At 42.2% G+C, this 24970-nt stretch overlaps 1 protein-coding gene across 5 annotated transcripts in view; it reads left to right on the top strand.

Moving 5' to 3' along the window:
* The window catches only part of LOC123111317 (uncharacterized), a 17930-nt gene extending 11189 nt beyond the window's left edge, over positions 1-6741 (top strand). For 4 of the 5 annotated variants that reach the window (XM_044532096.1, XM_044532084.1, XM_044532105.1 and 1 more), the window contains 4 exons: positions 735-1548; positions 1636-1725; positions 1788-1848; positions 6256-6741. In XM_044532096.1, the coding sequence (XP_044388031.1) occupies positions 844-1548; positions 1636-1725; positions 1788-1848; positions 6256-6371 (972 nt within the window). In that variant the 5' untranslated portion in view covers positions 735-843 and the 3' untranslated portion in view covers positions 6372-6741. Of the gene's footprint in view, positions 1-53; positions 1549-1635; positions 1726-1787; positions 1849-6255 lie in introns of those variants that run through there. The other variant, XM_044532110.1, reaches the window with a different exon arrangement.
* The last annotated feature ends 18229 nt before the right edge of the window (positions 6742-24970 follow it).

Below are 24970 nucleotides of genomic sequence, written 5' to 3'. Positions count from 1 at the left end.
CGTTGGTAACGGCGAGTCTGTGAGATTCTGGCTTGACTGGTGGGTTGGGGATGGCCCATTAGCTGTTTCCTTTCCTGTTCTTTTTTCTTTTGCCGCGTCGCCTTCCGTCTCCATCGCCGAGCTCGCGGCGAGAGGTTGGGACCTTGGTTTCCGCCGGGTCCTATCTCCTGAAGAGTTGGAGGATTGGCAGCGGCTTGTTGCCATCCTCCCTGTGCTCTCGGAGGCTCAGGATGTGGTCTCTTGGCCTCATTCTGCCTCTGCTCGTTTTTCTGTTAAGTCGTGTTACCACGTTCTCTCTGGTGGTCCGGTGTCTTCTAAGTTCAAGCCCATCTGGGTGGCTAGGGTGCCACCCAAGATTAAAATCTTCATGTGGCAGGCCATCAGAGGCCGCTTGCCGCCGACGGACCAAATTAAGAAGAGGCAGGGCCCTGGATCTGTGTTTTGTGCCCTATGTGGCCATCGTGAGGACTCTTGCCATATCCTGTTCCGCTGCCCCCTGGCCCAATTGTTCTAGAGCTTCCTTAGGGACTCCTTGGGTGTTTCGTGGGCCCCTGCTAGCTTCTTAGCTCAAACCGCTTGTATCCTCCCTTTCTGGGAAAGCTAGAAGGTTGTTCTGGTTTGGTTTTCCTGCAATGTGCTGGACCCAATGGACGACCAGAAATAAGTTTACTATCAAACAGGTGTTCCCCAGCAAGGCTGCTGACTGTGTTTTAAAACTTTCGATCTTTTTGCAGCAGTGGAAATCTCTGATTAAAGAAGGTGACAGGGCGGCTGTGGAGCTCCTGGTTTCTCGTGTGCGTGCCTCTGCAGCTTCCATTATGGGTGATAATCGAGCCTCGGCAAATGGAGCTAGATCTGAGTGATTATCTGGCTACGGGCTGGCGCTGCTCTGCGCACGCTATAGGCCCGGGGGGGTTTGTGGTGCGTTTTCCTAATCCTCGAGTTGTTGCACAGATCTGCTATGTGGGGAAAGTGACTCTCAGAACTAGTGGGGCTGTTATTCACGCCACGCAGTGGTCGTCTACTATTGGGGCAAAGGGTGTGATGGAAGTAGCTTGGGTGAGAATCAGCAATGTCCCTCTTGACAAGAGAAGTGAGAGAAACCTCGCGTATGTTGCATCTTTAGTGGGGGTTCCGCTGGAAATTGACGCTGCGACGCTGCACCGCCCATCCTCTGCTCGGGTGCGGTTGGGATGCAGAAATGTCAATGAAATTCCTGTGGTTGCTGAAGCTGTTCTGGGTGGGCACTTCTACAATTTCTTTTATGAAGTGGATCAGGTTCTGGTGAGAGACCCTGATAGAGAGAAAAATACAATTCATATGCCTTCTGATTGGGAGAAGAAGTCTACCATTGGGTCCACTCCTCGGTCGAATCCTGGAGCTATGCAGGGTAGTTTACCTACTGGGCTTGGGGGAAAATCTTCTCCCATTCCCCAGGGGGAAAAACTGACCCCATTCGGGATTCGCGGGAGTGTGGAATCTGATGAGTCAATGCACACTACTTTGCTACTGGAAACCATGGCTCAGGAGATGGAGCAGGGTGAAAAAGTAAGTGTGGGTGTTGAAAAGTCTCCTAATGTTTTATTTACGAGCGGAAAAAAATCTTACTCTGATGTGGTAAAATTTCTTCCTCAGATTGTGGAGGTGGATACTATAAATGACGCAATTCTGAAAATTGTCACTAATTACACGGTCAAGTCACCCGAGACTGGAATGGACACTGAGGTGATTCCTACACCTCCTCTAGTTACTGAGAGAATCTACGTTTCAGCCTACGTAATGTGCAGAACAAGATGGAGAGAGTGGAGGAAAAAGCCATGGCAGCAGCTAAGAAGAGAGACATTGAAGGTACCCCCAAAAAGCCCAACTCTTTCGATGCTTTAAATAATTCTGAAGTTATTATTAGAGCTATCAAGATGGGTGTGAATATTCCTGATGCAGACTTTGGAAGTGTGGATATTCTTAGGGAATTGGAGAAATGTAGAAATAAGGACAATATGAATGATAATCATATCGATCCTGCTGTTGGGGAGAGGGGGGCTATGATTTTAATCAATGCTAAAGGGGATCAGACTCCTTTAAATATGAAATGGGGGGATGAAAATGATATTGGTGATGATAAATTTACTGCTGTTCGATCTATAAGAAGAAAAGAGAGAGAAAAGTTAATGTTGTCATTGCTAGACCTACTACCAGGTCAAAGAGGAGAGGTTTCCTTACAAGATGAGAATGGTAACTCTACTCTGCTTCCTAGTAGAGTTACCAAGAGGGGGGGGGGGGCGTCAGAAAGAAAAAATGAATGGCCTATTTTGAAACTGCAGAGGGGCGGGTAAGAAGGGGATGACTACCTGCTTCTCTGATATTATCAGAGATCATTCCCTAGATTTCATTGGCCTCCAAGAAACTAAAAAAGCCAAATTTACCCCTAAGTATTTGAGGAAAATTGATCCCTTTGAGAGATTTAACTGGAACTGGGTCCCTTCTGTTGGCAAATCGGGTGGCATTTTATGTGGAGTCAAAAAAGAAACCTTGGCAACTATCTCTTGGACGATAGGAAAATATCTCCTTCAAGTTAATGTGTTTGATGTTAAAAACAAATGCATGTGGGCCATCATAGTTGTTTATGGGGCTGCACAGGATGATAATAAAGCAGAATTCCTTGAAGAATTAAATGTGGTGCTCGCATGTTAGATTACCCTACATTGTGGGGGGTGACTTCAATATTCTTAGAGAGAGTAGAGAGAAAAATAAGCACCTAACTCGCTCTCGCTATGTGGATAAATTCAATGATGTTATTCATTCTCTAAACCTGCGGGAAATAGATATGGGGGGAGGTAAATATACCTGGACGAACAGCCAAAAACATCCTACATTAGAGAAGCTGGATAGAATCTTGATGAGCTTTGATTGGGAAGACATATTTCCCCTTGTCTCTGTCCGTAAGCTGGTTAGGGATGTTTCAGATCACAACCCTCTGCTCCTATCCACATGCCCTGTGAAAAACATTCCCCTTCATAATCGTGAATTTAGATTTGAGCTTAGCTGGTTGAAGAACGAGGAGTTTTATATAAAAGCTAAGAACATTTGGGAGCAGCCGGTCAATGCTAGCGACCCAATCGATATCCTCAACATTAAATTAAAGCGCCTTAAGAAATACTTTAAGGGTTGGGGGTCTCACTCTTTTGGCCATGCCCGAAAGAGAAAAAAAGTGATCAAAGAGGAGTTAGAGGAGATTGAGAAGATAGAGGAATTCGAGCCCCTGACACCTGAGCTCTTTGAAAAAAGAACTACCCTGTGCGCTGAGCTTAATGACATCCTTGCTGATGAGGAGCTCTTTTGGTTACAACACTCAAATGAGCGTTGGTTGCTAAAAGGAGATCAGAACACAGCCTTTTACCATCGTGTTGCGAACGGAAAAAAGAGAAAAAACACCATACATTCCCTAACAGACGGAGAGGTGGTGATTGAGGGCACTAAAAATCTCCTAACTCATGCTACCTCCTATTGTAAAGAACTGTTTGGTCCAGCCAGAGGAAATATATTCCAGTTGTCGCCTGATGCCTGGTCTGAGGAAGAAAAGCTTACTAGTGAAGATAACATCCTGCTCACTAGTGAGTTTACTGTGGAGGAAGTTAAAAAGGCCTTGTTTAGTATGGAGAGCAACAGGGCCCCCGGTCTGGATAACATACCGGCTGAATTCTACAAACACTGTTGGGACTTTGTGAAGGAAGATTTAATGCGACTTTTCAAAGCGTTCCATGACAACACCCTAGATATTGCGTGCTTAAACTATGGGGTGATCACTTTGATCCCCAAGATGAGTGGGGCTAAAAAAATTTCAACAATATCGCCCCATATGCTTGCTTCGATGCCCCTATAAGCTAATTATGAAAGTTCTTGATAACAGGGTGGCTGTTTACGCTGATAAGCTAATCAGCCGGCACCAAAATGCATTCATTAAACAGAGAAACATAATGGATGGAATCCTCACTCTTCACGAGGTGCTGCATCATATGCATGTCAAGAAAAAAATTGGGGTGGTGTTAAAACTAGACTTTGAAAAAGCCTATGACAAGATTAACTGGGACTTCCTTCTCGAGTGCCATCGTAACCGTGGTTTTGGTCCAACCTGGTGTGGGTGGGTGAAAAAAATCTTGTACAATGGCATAGTGAGTATTAAACTAAACAACGATGTGGGTCCCTATTTCCAAAGTCACAAAGGGGTTCGTCAAGGCGACCCCCACTCCCCTTTCCTATTCAACCTAGCTGTTGAGACTCTTTCGAAGATGATATTCAATGCCCAAAAAGAAAAGCTCCTAACTGGGCTTGCCCCTGACTTGATTGAAGGGGGAGTAGCTATCCTGCAGTATGCAGATGATACCGTCATTTGTTTGGAACATGATAAGAATGCTGCTGTAAACCAGAAACTCCTTCTCTACATGTTTGAACTTATGTCTGGCCTAAAAATCAACTTCCTCAAAAGTGAAGTCCTTTACATTGGAGGGGATGAGGACACGTTGGCCTTTTATGCGGAGCTGTTTAATTGTAATATTGGACACTTCCCTATGAAATACCGGGTAGTGCCAGTTAGTTTCTCTACACTTCGCGTCCTTGAGTGGGATTTCGTGGATGAAAGATTCCTAAAGTGATGTGAGGCCTGGATTGGAAATGCAACATCCTCGGGAGGGAGACTTACCTTACTCAATTCCTCGCTCACGAGCATTGTGTATTACTACATGTCTATGTTTCTCCTTCCTAAGACGGTGATAGTAAAACTAGACAAACACCGTAAACGGTTTTTCTGGCAAGAACATGAAGGGCGAAAACGTTACCATTTGGTGAGGTGGTCCAGAATATGCAGATCGAAAAGTAAAGGGGGCCTGGGGGTGAAAGATTTGCATAAACAGAATATTAGTCTCCTTACCAAGTGGTGGTGGAAATTGGAGAATCAATAGGGTCTTTGGCAGGAGGTGATCTAGGCCAAATACTTCAAAAAAGATACAGTTGCCTCGGTAAAAAGCAAATTTGGTGATTCTCTATATGGAAAGCCATTATGAAAGTCAAGGAGAATTACTTTGCTGGCAGAAAAGTGATTCTCAATTCAGGCAATCTGGTTAGGTTATGGATTGACCCTGTCAATGATGAACCTCCTTTACGTGATAGATTTCCTATGCTATACAATATCTGTAACGATCAAGAGATCACAGTTTCAGATTTCAAAAAAGGCGTTGATGGGGGCTTTTTTAGAAGGAGACTTCACCCACCCCTAACGGAGCATTGGAGGGAGCTGGGGGGTGTGGTGGACTCCTGGCCTCGATTGGATGCGTCGAATGAGATAATCTGGGCTTTGGGGAAGAAAAGTAAGGGCCTGTTTGGGACTACTCCGCTTCACCAAAATCAGCTTCGCTCCACTAAATTCACTTTGGAGCAGTTTCATACAGAAGTTGTAGCACTACCAAAGAGAATGTTTGGCTTCCATCTAGCTCCAGCTTCAAGAATGGGAAATTTGGTGGAAAGGAACTATTTGATTGGTTGAGAGGGGAGAAACGAAGGGGTATCCACTTACTGGTGGCAGTGGTGGGTAATTTCCACCCAACTCCAGCTTCCAGAGTTTTTTGGAGCACCCCCTAAAGAGCTTCCTAAAAAACTGGGAGTTGTACCATGGATTCTAGTTTTTTTGCGGAGTGGCATATCGTGGAGCTACCCTGTTTGGCTTGTGTTTTCTGGAGCGGAGCTGAATTTTAAGGAGTAGAGCAGTCCCAAACATGCTCTAAGTTTACAACCAAATCAATATATGATTGTCTGGAAAAAAATGTGAGGGGATGTGACTACAAATGGATCTGGGAATCCAAGATTCCTTTAAAAATCCAAATATTCCTCTGGCAGCTCTTTCAAGATGCTGTACTTACTAGAGATGTGATGAGCAGGAGAAAATGGGCGGGCAACCCTGCATGCTCGTTTTGCAGCAAAAGGGAAACCTCTCAACACCTTTTCTTCACATGTCATGTGGCTAGAATTATGTGAAGAACTGTTGGATGTGTCCTGGGCATGGATCGTTGCCTGAATAATGTGTGGCAATACTTTGCTTGGTGTTATATGTTCCTTTCAGATGGGGAAAAATTCTATACGTTTGGCTTAGCAGCAATGTGCTGGGCTATGTGGAACTGTCGTAATAAGGCGACATTTGAGTCCAAACGGATGAGGTCCCCTTTTGATGTGGTTTATTCGCATGTGGATATTTGAATTGCTGGGCAGGGCTGATGAGCGGAGCCGATCGCGAGGCGATGGAGCGCGGAGCCAAGATGCTGAAGACCAACGCGTCGAACCTGATGTGTATCTGTGCGGCACCGGGGAACGCAATGAAGGGGTGATTCAGGTGCGGGGGAGAGATGCAGAGAAGACTCCCCAAGCTGCCGATCTTTTGTTCCTGTGCGATATTGGTGTGGATTGTGCGTTATGTGCAAAACTTTGTTGTTCCTTTGCGGCTCCTGCGCGAGTTTGAGCCTCATGTGGCTGTTGTAGCCTTAGACTTTGGTTGCTTTTGGGTTGGTGATGCTGGTTCTGAGGGTGTCACTAAGTTTTCGCCCCATGGTAGACTGCTCGATGACGAGTGTCTACCGTGGGTTTCCCAGTGATGCGTTGAACTCGCATTTCTCCTTTCTGATTTCCTTCCAGTCCGACAAACTATTGTATTTCCGTTATAAAAGTAATGGAAAGGGGTTATGCCCGGTTCAAGAAAAAGATAATCGAGCCTCGGCACAATAGTTGATGTTCTCCTTGGTGTCTGGTGCCCCTTTAGAAGTTCGCTGTCCTGGCCTGCATGCCATGCTTGCCGGTTGTGGCTGTGTTTAAACCTTTCGGTTACTTGTGTGGGTGTCTGATACTCTTTCGTCTGTAATACTTGGTTTGCCTCGTGGCTTTATTAATTTAATCGGGCCTCGGCCTTTTCTCTAAAAAAGCTAACGAACATCCTACCTCCACTAACCACTATTGTCAGGCACGAGGACGCGCTGAGAGGTTCCAGAGATCATAATCAAGTATCAAGGAACTGGGTCCTGGGCATTTTGCCAGGAGAAAACAGGGTACGAGTGTGTCGCGCCTGATGCCCCACGGCAGGCCGTTCTGCCGTGCATCCGATTTGTTGCACGGCGGTGGTGACGCGCATGGCGATCGCAGGCCGTCGGGGTACCTTACCAGCGGTCGGCGGGAGCACGGTGAACGAAGGGCCGGAGGTGGGGCGATCGTTGGCGGGGGACTGTACTACTGTAGGACTAGCGCCGGTTTTCCTCCGTACTAATTTTCATCGGTGGTTCGGGCTGAAACGATTATACCGTACTGCTTAGCACGACAACGTAGACCCAATTTAAAATAGACGGCTGGTCATATCACTTTGCACCCGGCAAGGGTGCAAAGGCAAAAGAAAAAGATGTTGTATATTATAAATTATGAATAAATTATAAATTGTACATATGTACAAAAGAAAATGTTGTACACTATGTAGCATGTACAGATAGATGAGTGTGCTAGACATTAGCACATGGCATTTTTTTTGCAAGTTTGTCTCCATTTTCGATCACACGTCAATTTTTTTTATTTCAAGTAAATACCAACGTTTTCCGTCTTGTTGCATTTGTCGAGAAAAGAACGTCTTATATACATTTATAGAGAGAACGAGTGTTAGGTGAAAGTCTTAAGAAAGACCATGGCTAAAATTACAATGACACGTCCCTAAACGCGTATTCGTGACTTTCGCGGTCGTCCTCACTGAACCGACTTGGATCTGAACTAGGAAAAGGAGAGAATTCTGTACAGGTCTCAAAAAAGATCATACCTGATGTTCACCAACGCCGATACTGAGGAATGGAGACTATGAGTTGTTGAACTACAGCTGTAGTCTTTTCTCCTCCTTTTAAAAATATCTCCTTCCTCCTCCTTAAAAACAATTTTCCTTCCTCCTCCCGCCGTCGCCGATCCGCCCCACCTCCCATGGTCTTTAGGCTATGGAGGTGCCAAGGATCTCGGCCTCCTGCCGGTGGGAGGGACCCGTTCTCGTTTTTGTTAGGTTCAACGTCTTGGTTGGGGCTATGTGGCAGTGGCGATGTCCCTCGGTAGAATAATGTCTCCCACGTTCTATCTCCGTCCCGATGATGCGAATAACGAGTCGGAGGATGTGCGGAGGTGTGTCTTCGTCAGATCTCGTGGGATTCGGCCGGTGCTGGTTTTCGGTGGAGCTATTTGGAACTAGCTTTTGTTCATCTTGGTTCGTGTGGTTTCAGGTTTGATCTTTTTAATCTACAACTCTCTTCATCGGCAATGATTGCTGCTCTACTGCGCTATCCTTTGGAGGTTTAGCACGACAACTTCCCGATTGTTTACTACAAGAAGATTTGACCGGCTCCGGTGAGGAAGGGGCGATGACGACAGCGCACCTTCGGCTTGCTTCAGTGCTTGTAGTCATCACTAGATGGTCCATAGACCTGATTGTAATTTTTGTTACATCTTGTGTTCTTTGCTATGAATGATGAATAGATTGAAAATTTCTCTCACAGAAAAAGATAAAAATTATTCTATACTAGACGCTCGCGACGCCCTTCCTTGCGACTCGGGGGCGAAACCCTAGCGCCGCCTCAACCCTCCCTCTTCTCGCCGCCGCCGCCGCCGTCACTCAACTGGATTCAGGGACGGCGGCGGCGAGGCGCTGCATCAGCAGTCGCGAGGTGGATGAGGACATCCCTCGGGTGCGTGGCTGACCAAGCATTAAGGAACTGAGCCGGAAAAGATCTGGGTCATGGGGCATTTTGCCAGGAGAAAACAGGGTAGGAGTGTGCCGCGCCTGGTGCCCCATGGCAGTCCGTGCTGCCGTGCATCCGATCGATTGCCCGAACAGCCTCCCGGACGCCTATTATCCTGTAAAATGAAAAAGAAAAAAGCCCAGTAGCAAAACAAAAATAAAAGCCCAGATTTTTTTGCTGCGACATATTAAAGCTCAATTTTTTCTATGATACAAAAAATAAATGGCAGCAACTATAAAAAGCAGAAAATTGCCATGGGTGAAAAAGATTTTTTTTATGAGCCAAAAGAAACAAGAGATGGCAATTCCCATCATACAAACAAAGATTAAAATTGCCATGGCAAGTTCATAAGTTAAAATTGCCCTGGTATTTTTATTAAGTTTCTATATAATGTATGCGAAACTTGCCATGTGTGAAAAAAATACAAAATGTTGAAATTAAAAAAATGAACAAGAAAATTCATGTTTTTTACTAAAAATTACCCTGTTTGTGTGTGAGAAATTTGCCATATTCCATGGATTAAAATTTGCCATGGGAAAATGGATTAAAATTTCCATGGAAAATAAATTAAAAATCGCCATGGGAACACAAGTATATACCATTCTACATAGTAAATTTTGCCATGTTCCGGAAAAAATATAAATTTTAAATTAAAATAGCCATACTCCTTACAATAAATTTTCCATGGAAAAATAAAGTAAAATTTTCCATGGGAAAAATGGAGTAAATTTTGCCATGGCAAAAATGGATTAAAATTTGCCATAGCAAAAATAGAGTAATTATTCCATGGGTACAAATTAAAAATTGCAACAGCTGCACAAGTATATTTTCCATGCTACATATAAAAATTGCGATGTTCTGGAAATATAAATATTGACATCATATTTAAGTTGAAATTGCCATGATCTTTACAATGAATTTGCGATGTCAAAAAATGAAGTAAAAATTGCCATGTCAAAAAATAAATAAAGTTGCCATGGCAAAGAAAATGTAGAAAAAAAAAATCACACTTTTGGTTGTGAATTAAAGTATTTTTGCCATGCCTCGTTAAGTTTGGCATAGCAAAGTTTTTCATGTTTTTGAACATATTAAGTTGCCACGTTATTTAACATCTACAACTTTGCCATTTTTCTGAACATGTTAAAGTTATTATGGCAAGTTTGCTATGTTGTTGAACATATAAAGTTGCCATGTTTTTTCAATAACTATAAATTTGCCATGTTTTTGTACATGGAAAGTTGGTGTGGCAAGTTTGCTATGTTTTTAGATAAAGAAGTGACATGGCAAATCACATAAAAAATTCATATATAGCAAAATGCCATTGTTTAAGAACAAGGACATAGATAAAAATTGCCATGGCTAACGCATATACAAATTTGCCGTGGAATTATTTATCAAATTTGCCATGATAATATAACTTTTTTGCCATGAATGTGAAATAATACAAAAATGTTCAATAGTTGCCATTTGGCAAAAGCATGTTCAAATTTATTGTGTGCATTTTACCAAAACTTGCCATACTTTATGTGATTAATTTGCCGTGTGTGTGAAATAACACAAAATGATCGAATTTACTGTGGCATAATGTTTATTTGAATTTCCCATGTGGTGGTGTCATGGGCTAGGGGGTACCAACCTAGCTTGTCTGTACACTTCGGGTTGGGCCGAAGGGCCCTTATTCTTGCCAGATGGAGTCGGGGGGGGGGGGGCACACGCTGAGGAGGAGATCGAGATTACATCTACCGAAGACTTGTCGTACACTCCAAGACCTCTTCCACCGCCTCCATGCTGACCTTGTAACCCTATATGCCCTACTCGGCATGTATGTAAGCCGAAGGGTTTACCCCATAGAGGGGACATCAACGCAATCTTATTCTCCTAGCCCTAGAGTTAGACCACATTTATAGATCTCGAGGTAGATCAACTTTGTACTTGTAACACCCTCATCAATATAAACAAGAGTAGGACGTAGGGTTTTACCTCCATTAAGAGGGCCCGAACCTGGGTAAACTTCGTCTCCCCTGTTCTAGTTACCATCTGTCCGAGATCCATAGCTCGGGACCCCCTACCCTGAGGTATGCCGGTTTTTACACTAATACTGGCACTTTCATTGGGAGTTCCGCTGTGAGATCGATAGAAGGATTGATGGCTCATCTACAGATCAACTGCGACAACGGCTGCAGAAACATTTACGTCCTGGGGCAACTTTTTGTGTTCCACAACATGACTTTCTGCGTTGACTCGGCTGGCCATCTAGCCTCCGTGGAAAACTACGCTCCAAATCAGATCGTGACCTTTGGAGGCCTGGAGTACATCGTGGATACCCGCGGAGAGCTCATCTTGACAAGCTGGACCCCCATCCAGGGGGCGGAGACTCTCGACGACGGATTTCGGGACCGATCGCCATAGAGAACACCGAGTCGGGGTCTCTGGCATTGCCGGAAGGCCCCAATGTCATGATCCCGGGCGATCTCTCCTTGGCCCCTGCCTCAGATGGGAATCCACCCCTATCACTGAAGCTACGTCAAATTCAGAATTGATACATCTCCAACGTATCTATAATTTTTGATTGTTCCATCCTATTTGGATGTTTAATGGGCATTAATATGCTATTTTATATTATTTTTGGGACTAACCTATTAACCGAGGGCCCAGTGCCAGTTTCTGTTTTTTTGCCTATTTTAGAGTTTTGCAGAAGAGGAATACCAAATGGAGTCCAAACGGAATGAAACCTTCACGATGATCTTTCTTGGACCGAAAGCAAAGCAGAAGACTTGGAGATGAAGTCAAAGACGCAACGAGGAAGCCACAAGGTAGGAGGGCACGCCCCACCCTCGTGGGCCCCTCATGGCTCCCCTGACCTAGTTCCTTCGCCTATATATACTCTTATACCCTAAAAACATCAGGGGGAGCCACGAAACCACTTTTCCACCACCGCAACCTTCTGTACCCGTGATGTCCCATCTAGGGACCTTTTTCAGCGTCGTGCCGGAGGTGGATTCGATCATAGAGGGCTTCTACATCAACACCATTACCTCTCCGATGAAGCATGAGTAGTTTACCACAGACCTTCGGGTCCATAGTTATTAGCCAGATGGCTTCTTCTCTCTCTCTCTCTCTCTTTGATTCTCAATACCATGTTCTCCTTGATGTTCTTGGAGATCTATTCGATGTAATATTCTTTTGCGGTGTGTTTGCTGAGATCCAATGAATTGTGGATTTATGATCTGATTATCTATGAATACTATATGGTTCTTCTTTGAATTCTTATATGCATGATTTGATATGTTTGCAAGTCTCTTCGAATTATCGGTTTAGTTTGTCCTACTAGATTGATCTTTCTTGCAATTGGAGAAGTGCTTAGCTTTTGGTTCAATCTTGCGGTGTTCTTTCCCAGTGACAGTAGGGGCAGCAAGGCATGTATTGTATTGTTGCCATCGAGGATAACAAGATGGGGTTTTCATCATATTGCTTGAGTTAATTCCTCTACATCATGTCATCTTGCTTAATGCGTTACTCCGTTCTTTATGAACTTAATACTCTAGATGCATGCTAGATAGTGGTGCATGTGTGGAGTAATAGTAGTAGATGCAGGTAGGAGTCGGTCTACTTGACACGGATGTGATGCCTATGTTCATGATAATTACCTTAGATATCATCATAACTTTGCGCTTTTCTACCAACTGCTCAGCAGTAATTTGTTCACCCACCATAATATTTGCAATCTCGAGAGAAGCCAGTAGTGAAACCTATGGCCACTGGGTCTCTTTTCCATATTATTGAATCTCGTTTACATCTTTCTAGTTTTCGATCTACTATTTTGCAATCTTTACTTTCCAATCTATAAACCAAAAATACAAAAAATATTTACTTTACCATTTATCTATCTCTATCAGATCTCACTTTTGCAAGTGACCGTGAAGGGATTGACAACCCCTTTATCGCGTTGGGTGCAAGTTGTTGATTGTTTGTGCAGGTATTATGTGACTTGTGCATTGTCTCCTACTGGATTGATACCTTGGTTCTCAAAATTGAGGGAAATACTTACGCTACTTTGCTGCATCACCCTTTCCTATTCAAGGGAAAACCAACGCAAGCTCAAGAGGTAGCAAGAATCAACCCCAGCACCGAACCTAGAGCTGTCTGTGAGTCCTCTCTGCGTTGGAAACACAACGAGTTGTATGCCGGTCGCACTTTGAGTCAGTCCCGCCCATAGCCTGCCCGTAAGCACCGAAGAGATGTCTCGTCTAAATGAGATGCTTGACCGCATCCAGAGCAGGACAATCTCGGATGGCAAAACCTCGGTTTATGATAAGATCGGACTTAAATCCGATGACCGGGAAATTTATATCCCACCCACCACCCACCTAGTTGCCACCATCAATGATTTAACTGATGTACTAGAATATGATGAGGCAACCGACATGGATGAAGATGTCGAAGACCTCCTGGCAAACACCTCGCCGTTGAGAAATACCGGCAAATGAACCACAACATCAACCTGCGATGTCTACATGGTCGACCCCCCAAAATCTCCTCCAAGACATCGGTGGAGATGCAGAAGGGGTACCAATGGGGAACCCAGCGGGAACAATGCCACCGCCTATACGGCGACCAATGATGTAGAGCATCCTGGGGAGGACGCTCAAGCCTCTCCAGATCGCCACACCGACCCCGAGGGAATCCCCAGGGACTCGGATCCCAACGACCTCTTTGAAGGGGCCGATGATAACTACATGCCGGAATTCAACGTCAGCCTCAGAACCGAGGACTTCATAGTTCCCCAAAACCCTATTGAGCCAGAACTCTTCTGGTGACGCCTGGTTGCCACTGCTTGAAGCATGAACCGGAAGCAGCAACAGCTACAGGCCAATGAAGCTACACTAAATGACAAGTGATTCGAAATACTTTCGGCCAAACAAGACCTCAAGGAGTGATAACCCACAAGTATAGGGGATCGCAACAGTTTTTGAGGGTAGAGTATTCAACCCAAAATAATAGATTCGACACAAGCGGAGCCAAAGATATTTTCAAGGTATTAGCAACTGAGTTGTCAATTCAACCACACCTGGAGATTAGTTATCTGCAGCAAAGTGATTAGTAGCATAGTAGTATGATAGTTTTGATGATAGCAACAGTAGCAATGGTAACAGTAACGACGATAGCAGTGATATTGTAGCAGTAACGATAGCAGTGGCAACAGTAACTTAGCAGGAATAATATAAGATAAATTCATAGGCATTGGATCGGTGACTCATTGGATGATATTCATCATGAGACAGTTATAACCTAGTGCGATACAGCACTAGCTCTAGTTCATAAATATAATGTAGGCATGTATTCCGTAAATAGTCATATGTGCTTATGGAAAGAACTTGCATGACATCTTTTGTCCTACCCTCCCGTGGCAGCGGGGTCCTATTGGAAACTAAGGGATATTAAGGCCTCCTTTTAATAGAGAATCGGAACAAAGCATTAGCACACGGTGAATACATGAACTCCTCAAACTACGATCATCACCGGGAGTGGTCCCGACTATTGTCACTCCAGGGTTGCCGGATCATAACACGCAGTAGGTGACTATACCTTGCAAGATCGGATTTAGAACATGGATATAATGGTGATAACATAAATGGTTCAGATCTGAAATCATGGCACCCGGGCCCAAAGTGACAAGCATTAAGCAGGGCAAAGTCATAGCAACATCAATCTTAGAACATAGTGGATAAATACTAGGGATCAGGCCCTAACAAAACTAACTCGATTACATGATGAATCTTATCCAACTCCTCACGAGACGGCGGCGGCTCCATCTCGTGAAACGCGATAATTCTTTCTCCCCTGATTTTTTTAGAATAATGTGATTTTATAGCGTCGGTTTCAGGGTCAGCAGGGCCACCAGATGGGCAGCACCCACCTGGGCGTGCCTGGGGGGGCAGGAGCGCCCTGGTGGGTTGTGCCCACCTAGGTGCCCCCCTCAGGTACCTCTTGGCTCCAGAAATTCTCTTTATTGATATAAAAAATCCTCGCAAAGTTTCGTTCCATTCCGAGAACTTCTATTTCTGCACAAAAAACAACACCATGGTAGTTCTGTTCAAAACAGCGTCAGTCCGGGGTTAGTTTCATTCAAATCATTCAAATTAGAGTCCAAAACGAGGAAAAGCGTTAGGAAAAGTAGATACATTGGAGACGTATCAACTACCCCAAGCTTAAATCTTTGCTTGTCCTCAAGCAATTCAGTTGATAAACTGAAAGTGAAAAAGAAAAACTTTTACGAACTCTTTTGCTCTTGTTTCATAAATAAGCCTAAACAACACCCAGGTTTTCAGCAAAGATTATAACTAACCATGTCGACAATAACTCTTAAAAATTATATTAACTCATATCAATGACATAATCAACTAGAGAGCAATAATAAGATATCTCAAATAGCAACATGTTGTCAAAACAACCAAGATATAATATGACAATAGTGGTATCTCGCTAGCCCTTTCTGAGACCACAAAACATAAATGTAGAGCAACCCCAAAGTTCAAGCAGCGACTAAATATTGTAATTCATGGTAAAAAAGATCCAGTCATGATGCACCCAACATTAGCTGCACACAATGCATCAGCATGACAGCAGTGCTCTCAAGTTCTGGCACTTATTTGAGAAGGTGATGACACAACATAAATGTAAATAGATAGTACCTTCGCAGAGGGATGATTTGCAAAGGTGCCAGAGCTCAAGTTTTAAAACAGAGGTAAATGAAATTTTTAGACATGCACCCTTCTCATTTACTTCACGACCATCAGTTATCAATATCTTCCATGCTAAACATGCTAGTGGCGGTTCCCAAGCGGAAATGTAAAGGTTATGACTCCATTGGGAGTTTTTGTTTGATTATTTATCAGCTCTTTTCTTTTTGCAGTTTGGGACTGGGCATCCCTATTACCGCCCTTTTCTCATGCGATGGTGAGTGAATAAACACTCAACCTGAGAATAACCCTCTTAGCATGGAAGATACTGACTACCTCCTGTTGTTCCATGAATGATCCAGGCACACAAAAAGGATATTTATTTGAAGTTTTTAGAGATGGCACATGCAAATTTACTTAGGACGGGAGGGTAATACCGCATATAGGTAGGTATGGTGGACTCATCTGGAATAACTCGGGTTTCATGTTTTTGATGTACAAGCAGAGTTCCCACTTAGTATAGGCGAAGGCTAGCAAATAGGTTGAGAAGCGTCCAGCTAGAGAGCAACAACGGTCATGAACATGCATTATGCATAAGTAACATTGAATACTAGCATGAGTAGGATATGAACACCATGAACATAAATATCATAGAGGCTATGTTGGTTTTGATTCAACTACATGCATAAACATGTGCCAAGTCAAGCCACTTGAACATTCAGAGGAGGATACCATATCATCATACTACATCACAATCATTTTAACACAATGTTGATATCTAAGATAAATCATTACTCACTCCTAGCTACTTATGCATGGCATGAGAAACTATAATCTCTAATTGTCATTGCAAACGTGTTTGATCATAATAGGCTGAATCATGGATACTAGGTTAAACATTTTTACAAAAAAAGAACAATTCGAGTCCATACCCGTTTCTCTCTGCCACGGCAAGTTCATCTAGTATTGTCATTATTGCCTTTCACTTGCACGACCGAATGATTTGAAATAATAATAGTGCAAGAGTGTCGTGGACTAAGCTGGAATCTACAAACATTTCATTCAAAGAGGAGAAGACAAGGTAATATGGACTCTTTATTAGATCAATAATGCAAATGAGAGCCACTCAACATTTTCATCGTGGTCCTCTCCTCGATATGACTCAACAAAAAGAAAAGAAATTCATAGAAACACATTGAAATATTTTTGGAGTTTTTGGTTTTTCGAAAGCAAGCAAATGAAAAAGGGAAAAGCAAAAATGAGAAAAACTATTTACACGGGAAAGCTCCCAACAAGTAAAAGAAGAACAAGGAAATCTTTTTGGGTTTCCTTTTTAGTGCTACAATAATTTAAATTAGGAAGAAACATGAGAAAGAAGCATGAAACATATTTTTCGATTTTCTCAAAGTTTTTCAAACACACAACAAAAAAGCGAGAAAAATAATTTAAGCATGGGTGATTCAATGAAAAAGTATGGACACCGACAACTGGAATGGAATGAGTGAAGATGAATGTAATGTCGGTGGAAATACGTACTCCCCCAAGCTTAGGCTTTTGGCCTAACTTGGTATTCACCAGTCATAGAAGCGATGAGGTCCAATGTTGAAGTGCGGGGAGCAGGCACCATAGGGTCCCACTCCTGAGGCTCCGCCTGTGGCGCAGCCAGGTTGTTCTGGTAAGCGACAATGTCCTCAGGCATAATCCTGTATCTGTTCCTGGCAACATAATCAAACAAAGTAGGTGCAGGCAAGGGAATAATATCACGAGTTTTCTCACTGAAAACTAAGTTGTAAGGCAAGTCAATATCAGGGTAATCAGCAGCAAGAAACTGATGGTCCTTCATAGCTGCTCTATCTAGGTAAAACTTGGTCAAAGGGTGATCAAGCTGGCGTATCTGCACATTGAAATGAGTCTCCAAGCGAGTAGCGTAAATGCCCCCATGTATTTTACCCTTGAATCTGTTATGGTGAAGGCGACGTGCCACAATATCTCCCAAGCTATAAGTGTTGTTGCCATAAAGTGCGCGATGCAAAACAACAAAGTCTAGGGCGCTAAGTGAACCCACCTTCTCTCTCGCTAGCAAGCACTTTGCAATAAATAAGGCCAAATAATGTACGGCAGGAAACTGCAAGCTAACGACAGTGGTGCCCGATACTCCTCTCTCACCCCCCACTGTCAGAGTACGGTAAAACCATCAAACTATGAGGGCCTAGGCTCTACCAGTTCACCATCATAAGGAAGCATGCATATGTCACAAAATTTAGTAAGTGGGATCTGACGGTTTTCAGGATATAAATTAAATGACACCTTAGGGGGATTATTCCTAGAATGAAAATGAAAGTTTTGCACAAAGGAGTTTGTGAGAAGATGATATTGTTTGCATTCAGCTGCGATGAAGTCGGTGAGGCTGGCATTAGCAACATATTGGTTGAACTCTTGGAGGATTCCGGCCTTTTCCGTGAACGCATTATGCGGCCACTCGCAAGGTTGTAGCTCCACCAACCTCGGGGTATGGAGATCATTGTCAGATGACTGCCCAATAACCCCCTTGGAGTTCTTCTTGGAAGCAAATTTCCTAAAGAAACTCATCCTTTTCCTATAAATAAAATTCTAAAAAAATTAGTCCACAATTTTTTTCTCAACAAAACTTCACAAAATTGATAGCAACTACTCATAGAGATGTATAGAGGCCATAGCAAGCATTCAAACTACTTAGAACTCTAAGAATTCAACATGCAAGCTCATCTACAGCACCACCAAGAGTAGCTAATTATTCTAAATATAAACCACTAAAACAAAAACTAATTGGACACATGGAGGAGTCACATACCAAGCAACAAATCCCTGAAACAGTTTCGAAAATGGAGTTTCGAGCAAAGAGATCGAAATCTGCGGTTTCAGGAGCAAAAACACGAGAGAGAGAGAGTGATGGTGATTTTTTCTGGGTGAATGGAGTGATGTGGGAAGAAGAAGTAAGTGAGGGGCCCACGTGGGGACCACAACCCACTAGGGCGCGCCTGGGGGTCCTGGCGCGCCCAGGTGGGTTATGCCCACCTCGTGCACCTCCTTCTGATATTATTTGCACCAGAAATTCAGAAATATTCAGAAAAAATTGTATCAGATTTTCAGAGCATTCTGAGAACTTTTATTTTTGGGTCTTTTTTTATTGCATGGAAAACTCAGAAAATAAACAAAGCATGGCATTTTATTTTACTTAACTAATAAAAACAGAAAACAAAAGGTAGGGACAGAAGGTAGTGCTTACTAAATTCATCAACTTCATACCTCTAAAAAATGATCCATTAATAAGGTTGATCCAGTCTTATTAACAACCACTTTCGATTAGCATGAAACCGAAGAACTTTCGTAAATCACTAAGTTACCTCAATGGGGATATGAATGTCCCCAACAGAAAGCATTTCACATTTCTTTTTAACAGTAGGTAGAGGTAGTTGAAAACTTCCAATAGTGATTGTCGGAGATTTTTCAACAACGTTAATACCATTCACTTGGAATTGTTTCTTCGGAAAGTGCACCGTATGCTCATTACCATTGATATGAAAAGTGACCTTGCTTTTATTGCAATCAATAACAGCCCCTGCAGTATTCAAGAAGGGTCTACCAAGGATAATCGACATGTTGTCGTCCTCGGGCATCTCAAGTATAACAAAGTCAGTCAAAATAGTAACATTAGCAACAACAACGGGCACATTCTCACTAATATCGATAGGTATGGCAGTTGATTTGTCAGCCATTTACAAAGATATTTCAGTAGGTGTGAGTTTATTGAAATCAAGTCTTTTATATAAAGAGAAAGGCATAACACTAACATCAGCTCCCAAATCACATAAAGCAGTTTTCACATAATTTCTTTTAATGGAGCATGGTATAGTTGGTATTCCCGGATCTCCAAGTTTTTTAGGTACTCCATCTTTAAAAGTGTAATTAGCAAGCATAGTGGAGATTTCAGCTTCTGGTATTTTTCTCTTATTAGTGATGATGTCTTTCATATACTTTGCATAAGGAGGCATTTTAAGATATCAATTAAGCGAGTTCGTAGAAAAACTGGCCTCAACATTTTGGCAAAGCGTTCAAATTCTTCATCATCTTTCTTTTTATTTGACTTAGGTGGAAAGGGAATAGGCTTTTGAACCCATGGCTCTCTTTCCATTCCATGTTTTCTAGCAACAAAGTCTCTTTTGACATATCTTTTATTTTTGGGTTGTGGGTTATCAAGATCTACAGCTGGTTCTATCTCAACATCATTATCTGGTTCTTTATCATTTGGTTGAGTGTCTTCATGAACCTCATCATTATCTTTTTCATTATCAGAAGGTGAGTGTTCATTACCAGATTGAGTTTCAGCATCAGAGATAGAAACTTCATTATCATTATCAGGAGGTTTTTCTATTTCAGGTTCACTAGTGGCATGTAGAGTCCTATTATTTTTCTTCTTCTTTTTCTTTTTAGAAGGACTAGGTGCATCAGTGTTAATTCTTTGAGAGTCTTGTTTAATTCTCTCAGGATGTCCCTCAAGATAAAGTGATTCCTGAGTCATTTTACCTCCTTTAGTTGCTACTCTAACAGCAGTCACGTATATTATTGTTCATTCCATCAAGCAACTCTCTTTGAGATTTAGCAACTTGTTCTAATTGAGTTTGAGCCATACTAACATCATTTGAGATTCTAAATAACAAGTCACTTAAGCGAGAATCATATCAGAGTTGTATTTCAATTGTTTCATGACATTTGCATTGAAGTGATCTTGCTTTCGAATGTAATTATCAAACTCATAAAGGCATTGACTAGGATGTTTATTACAAGGATCATCACTATCATTGAATTTCATTAAAATATTTTACCTCTACCACCTTAGGTGCTAGTGGTGCTTCAAGCCCATGTATTTCTTCGATAGGAGGTAATTTTTTAACATCCTCGGCCTTAATACCTTTTTCCTTCATAGATTTCTTTGCCTCTTGCATATCTTCAGGGCTGAGATATAAGATACCCCTCTTCTTCGGAATGGGTTTAATAGGTGTTTCAGGAGGAGTCCAATCATCATAATTTTTTCAGTATGTTATTCAACAATTCTTCAGCTTGCCCAATAGTTCATTCAATGAAAACACAACCAGCACAACTATCTAGGAAGTCCCTAGAAGCATCGGTTAGCCCATTATAGAAGATATCAAGTATTTCATTTTTCTTAAGAGGATGATCATACAAAGCATTAAGCAACTGTAGAAGCCTCCCTCAAGCTTGTGGGAGACTCTCTTCTTTGTTTTGCACAAAGTTAAATATTTCCTGCAAGGCAGCTTGTTTCTTATGAGCAGGAAAATATTTTTCAGAGAAGTAATAGATCATATCCTGGGGACCACGCACACAACCAGGAGCAAGATTATTGTACCAAGCTTTAGCATCACCCTTTAATGAGAACAGAAATAACTTGAGAATATAATAATAGCGAATCTTCTCATCATGAGCAAAAAGGGTAGCTATATCATTCAACTTAGTGAGATGTGCCACAGCAGTTTTAGTTTCATAACCACGGAAAGGATCAGATTCAACCAAAGTGATTAACTCTGGGTCGATAGAGAATTCATAATCCTTATCATCAATAAAGATAGGTGAAGAAGCAAACTCAGGATCACATTTCATTTTAGCATTAAGAGAACTTTCTTTATACTTGCATAATAATTTCTCTAGATCATCTCTATCCTTACAAGCAAGAATATCTCTAGTTGCCTCCTCACTCATAGTATAACCTTCCGGTACCTTTGGCAATTCATATCTAGGAGGATTAGTTCTAGTAGGTGTTTCAAGATTTTCATTTTAAACTTCATCATCAGACTCAACAATATCATGTTATCTTACTCTAGCAATTTGTTCATCAAGAAATTCACCTAGTGGCACATCATCATCAAGCAAGGTACTAGCATCATCATGAGTAGCATTCATAGCAGAAGTAGCGTCATCAATAACTTGTGACATGTCCAAATTAATAGCATGTTGTGGTGTTGCAAGTTTACTTATAACATAAGGTGAATCTAAAGCGGAGCTGGATCGCAGTTTCTTACCTCTCCTCGTCTTTGAGGGAAAAAATCTTAGTCTTTGCATCCTTCAGATTCTTCATAGTGATAATATGATAATAATACCAAGTGACTCAACAAATATAGCTATGCTCCCTGGCAACGGCGCCAGAAAAAAGGTCTTGATAACCCACAAGTATAGGGGATCGCAACAGTTTTTGAGGGTAGAGTATTCAACCCAAATTTATAGATTCGACACAAGGGGAGACAAAGAATATTTGAAGGTATTAGCAGCTGAGTTGTCAATTAAACCACACATGGAGATTAATTATCTGTAGCAAAGTGATTAGTAGCATAGTAGTATGATAGTTTTGATGATAGCAGTAGTAGCAATGGTAACTGTAACAATGATAGCAGTGATATTGTAGCAGTAACGATAAAAGTAGCAACAGTAGTAACTTAGCAAGAACAATATAATATAAATTCGTAGGCATTGGATCGGTGACTCATTGGATGATATTCATCATGAGACATTTATAAGCTAGGGTGATACGACACTAGCTCTAGTTGCATGACATCTTTTGTCCTACCCTCCCGTGGCAGCGGGGTCCTATTTGGAAACTAAGGGATATTAAGGCCTCCTTTTAATAGAGAACCATAACAAAGCATTATCACATGGTGAATACATGAGCTCCTCAAACTATGGTCATCATCGAGAGTGGTCCCGACTATTGTCAATCCGGGGTTGCCAGATCATAACACGTAGTAGGTGACTATAACTTGCAAGATTGGATCTAGAACATGGATATAATGGTGATAACATAAACGGTTCAGATCTGAAATCATGGCAACCGGGCCCAAAGTGACAAGCATTAAGCATGGTAAAGTCATATCAACATCAATCTCAAAACATAGTGGATACTAGGGATCAGGCCCTAACAAAACTAACTCGATTACATGATGAATCTCATCCAACTCCTCACCGACCAGCGAGCCTACGAAGGAATTACTCACTCCCGGTGGGGAGCATCATGGAATTGGCGATGGACATGTGTTGGTGATGACAAAGATCGAAGATCCCCCTCTTCAGAGCCCCAAACAAACTCCAGATCTGTCCTCCCAATGAAGAACAGGAGACAGCGGTGGCTCCGTCTTGTGAAACATGATAGTTCTTTCTCCTCCAATTTTTTCTGGAATAATGTGATTTTATAGCATCGGTTTTAGGGTCAGCGGGGCCACTAGGTGGACAGCACCCACCTGGGCGCGCCTGGGGGGGGGGGCAGGCGCGCCCTGGTGTGTTGTTCCCACCCAGGTGCCCCCCTCAGCCACCTCTTGGCTCCAGAAATTCTCTTTATTGATATAAAAAATCCTCGCAAAGTTTCGTTCCATTATGAGAACTTTTATTTCTGCACAAAAAACAATACCATGCTACTTCTGCTGAAAACATCGTCAGTCCGGGGTTAGTTTCATTGAAATCATGCAATTTAGAGTCCAAAACAAGAGGAAAAGCATTAGGAAAAGTAGATACATTGGAGACGTATCAAGGAGCGGCGCCATACCGCACCTAAATCGTACCCACGAAGACATCTATTGCATGAGTTCAACAATGAAGTAACCGCTTATGTACCTGACTGCCCCCCTCGAGGACGACAAGGGCCAGCACGGGAGGATTTTGATGGAAATATGCCCTAGAGGCAATAATAAAATGGTTATTATTATATTTCATTATTCATGATAAAGGTTTATTATTCATACTAGAATTGTATTGATCAGAAACTTAAATACATGTGTGAATACATAAACAAATACCGTGCCCCTAGTAACCCTCTACTGGACTAGCTCGTGGATCAAAAATGATTATGATTTCCTAACCATAGAGATGGGTTGTCATTTTGATAATTGGATCACATCATTAGGAGAATGATGTGAAGGACAAGACCCATCTGTTAGCTTAGCATATTGATCGTCTAGTTTATTGCTATTGCTTTCTTGATGACAATTACATATTCCTTCGACTATGAGATTATGCAACTCTCGGATACTAGAGGAATACCTTGTGTGCTATCAAACATCACAACATAACTGGGTGATCATAAAGATGCTCTACAGGTATCTCCGAAGGTGTTTGTTGAGTTGGCATAGATCGAGATTAGGATTTTTCACTCCGAGTATCGGAGAGGTATCTCTGGGCCCTCTTGATAATACAGATCATAAGCTTGCAAGAAAATGACTAAGGAGTTAGTTATGAGATGATGTATTATAGAATGAGTAAATAGACTTGCCGGTAACGAGATTGCACTAGGTATGAAGATACTGATGACCGAATCTCGGGCAAGTATCATACCGATGGACAAAGGGAATTACGTATGTTGTCATAAGGTTCAAACAATAAAGATCTTCGTAGAATATGTAGGAGACAATACGGGCATCCAGGTTCCACTATTGGTTATTGACCAGAGAGGTGCCTCGGTCATGTCTACATAGTTTTCGAATCCGTAGGGTCCACATGCTTTACGTTCGTTGATGATATAGTGTTATATGAGTTATATGATTTGGTGACCGAATGTTGTTTGGAGTCCCGGATGAGATCACGGACATGACGAGGAGTCTTGAAATGGTCGAGAGGTAAAGACTAATATATATAGGATGATGGTATTCGGACACCAGAATAGTTTCCGAGTGCACCGGGTAGTAGGGATGTAAATGGTATGGATAATTTATGTTTCGGATATGCATCCGCATCCGTTTTTAATGATATGGTATGCACTTTCCCCAATCCGACGGATATAGATTTTGGTCAAGCGGATATCCGACGAATATGGTAGCGGATATGGCACCAATAATATCTGACGGATGTGGATTATCCTGTATTTTTTGTGGATTATCCGGTGTTATCAAATAGGATTGTCCGATAAATTTGGTCCAATCAACAAGCCCAAATACCCAATTAGGCCACTGATTAAAATCATCACATATAAATATCATATAACCCCAACCCTAATAGCATTGTGGTACGACTGTACCACATCACATGTACGTACAAGTGTAGCCAATTGACTTGAGAACACATACTGTACAAGCTCACTTACCTAATATTTAAATAGATTTTTATTATGGACTAGAGAACACTATGAAACTATGATGTCTAATGTCTTGCTTTCTGCAGCGTGTAAGCTATAAATTTCATTGATCACTGAAGATTGATTGGTTACTTATATATTGTTCTTCCTTGCATAGATCATGATAGATATTATAGAAAATATGTACATAGTTTTTTATCCGTTTTCAGTCCGAGTCCGCTCCGCTTCCGCTCTGAATCCGTACTCCGATATAATCCATATTTGAATCCGCATCCGGTCATTATCCGATCCGCTCTGGATCCGACAAAAAATATGGTAAAGGATATGGTAAAGGCATTGTCCGACCCGTTTACATCCCTACTGGGTAGTCATCGGGTCATCGGAAGGGGTTC

The sequence above is a fragment of the Triticum aestivum genome, chromosome 1B (assembly GCF_018294505.1).
Source record: "Triticum aestivum cultivar Chinese Spring chromosome 1B, IWGSC CS RefSeq v2.1, whole genome shotgun sequence".
NCBI classification, from domain to species: domain Eukaryota; kingdom Viridiplantae; phylum Streptophyta; class Magnoliopsida; order Poales; family Poaceae; genus Triticum; species Triticum aestivum.
The sequence above is the reverse complement of the archived record's forward strand: the minus strand, read 5'-3'. Positions and strand labels throughout refer to the sequence as shown.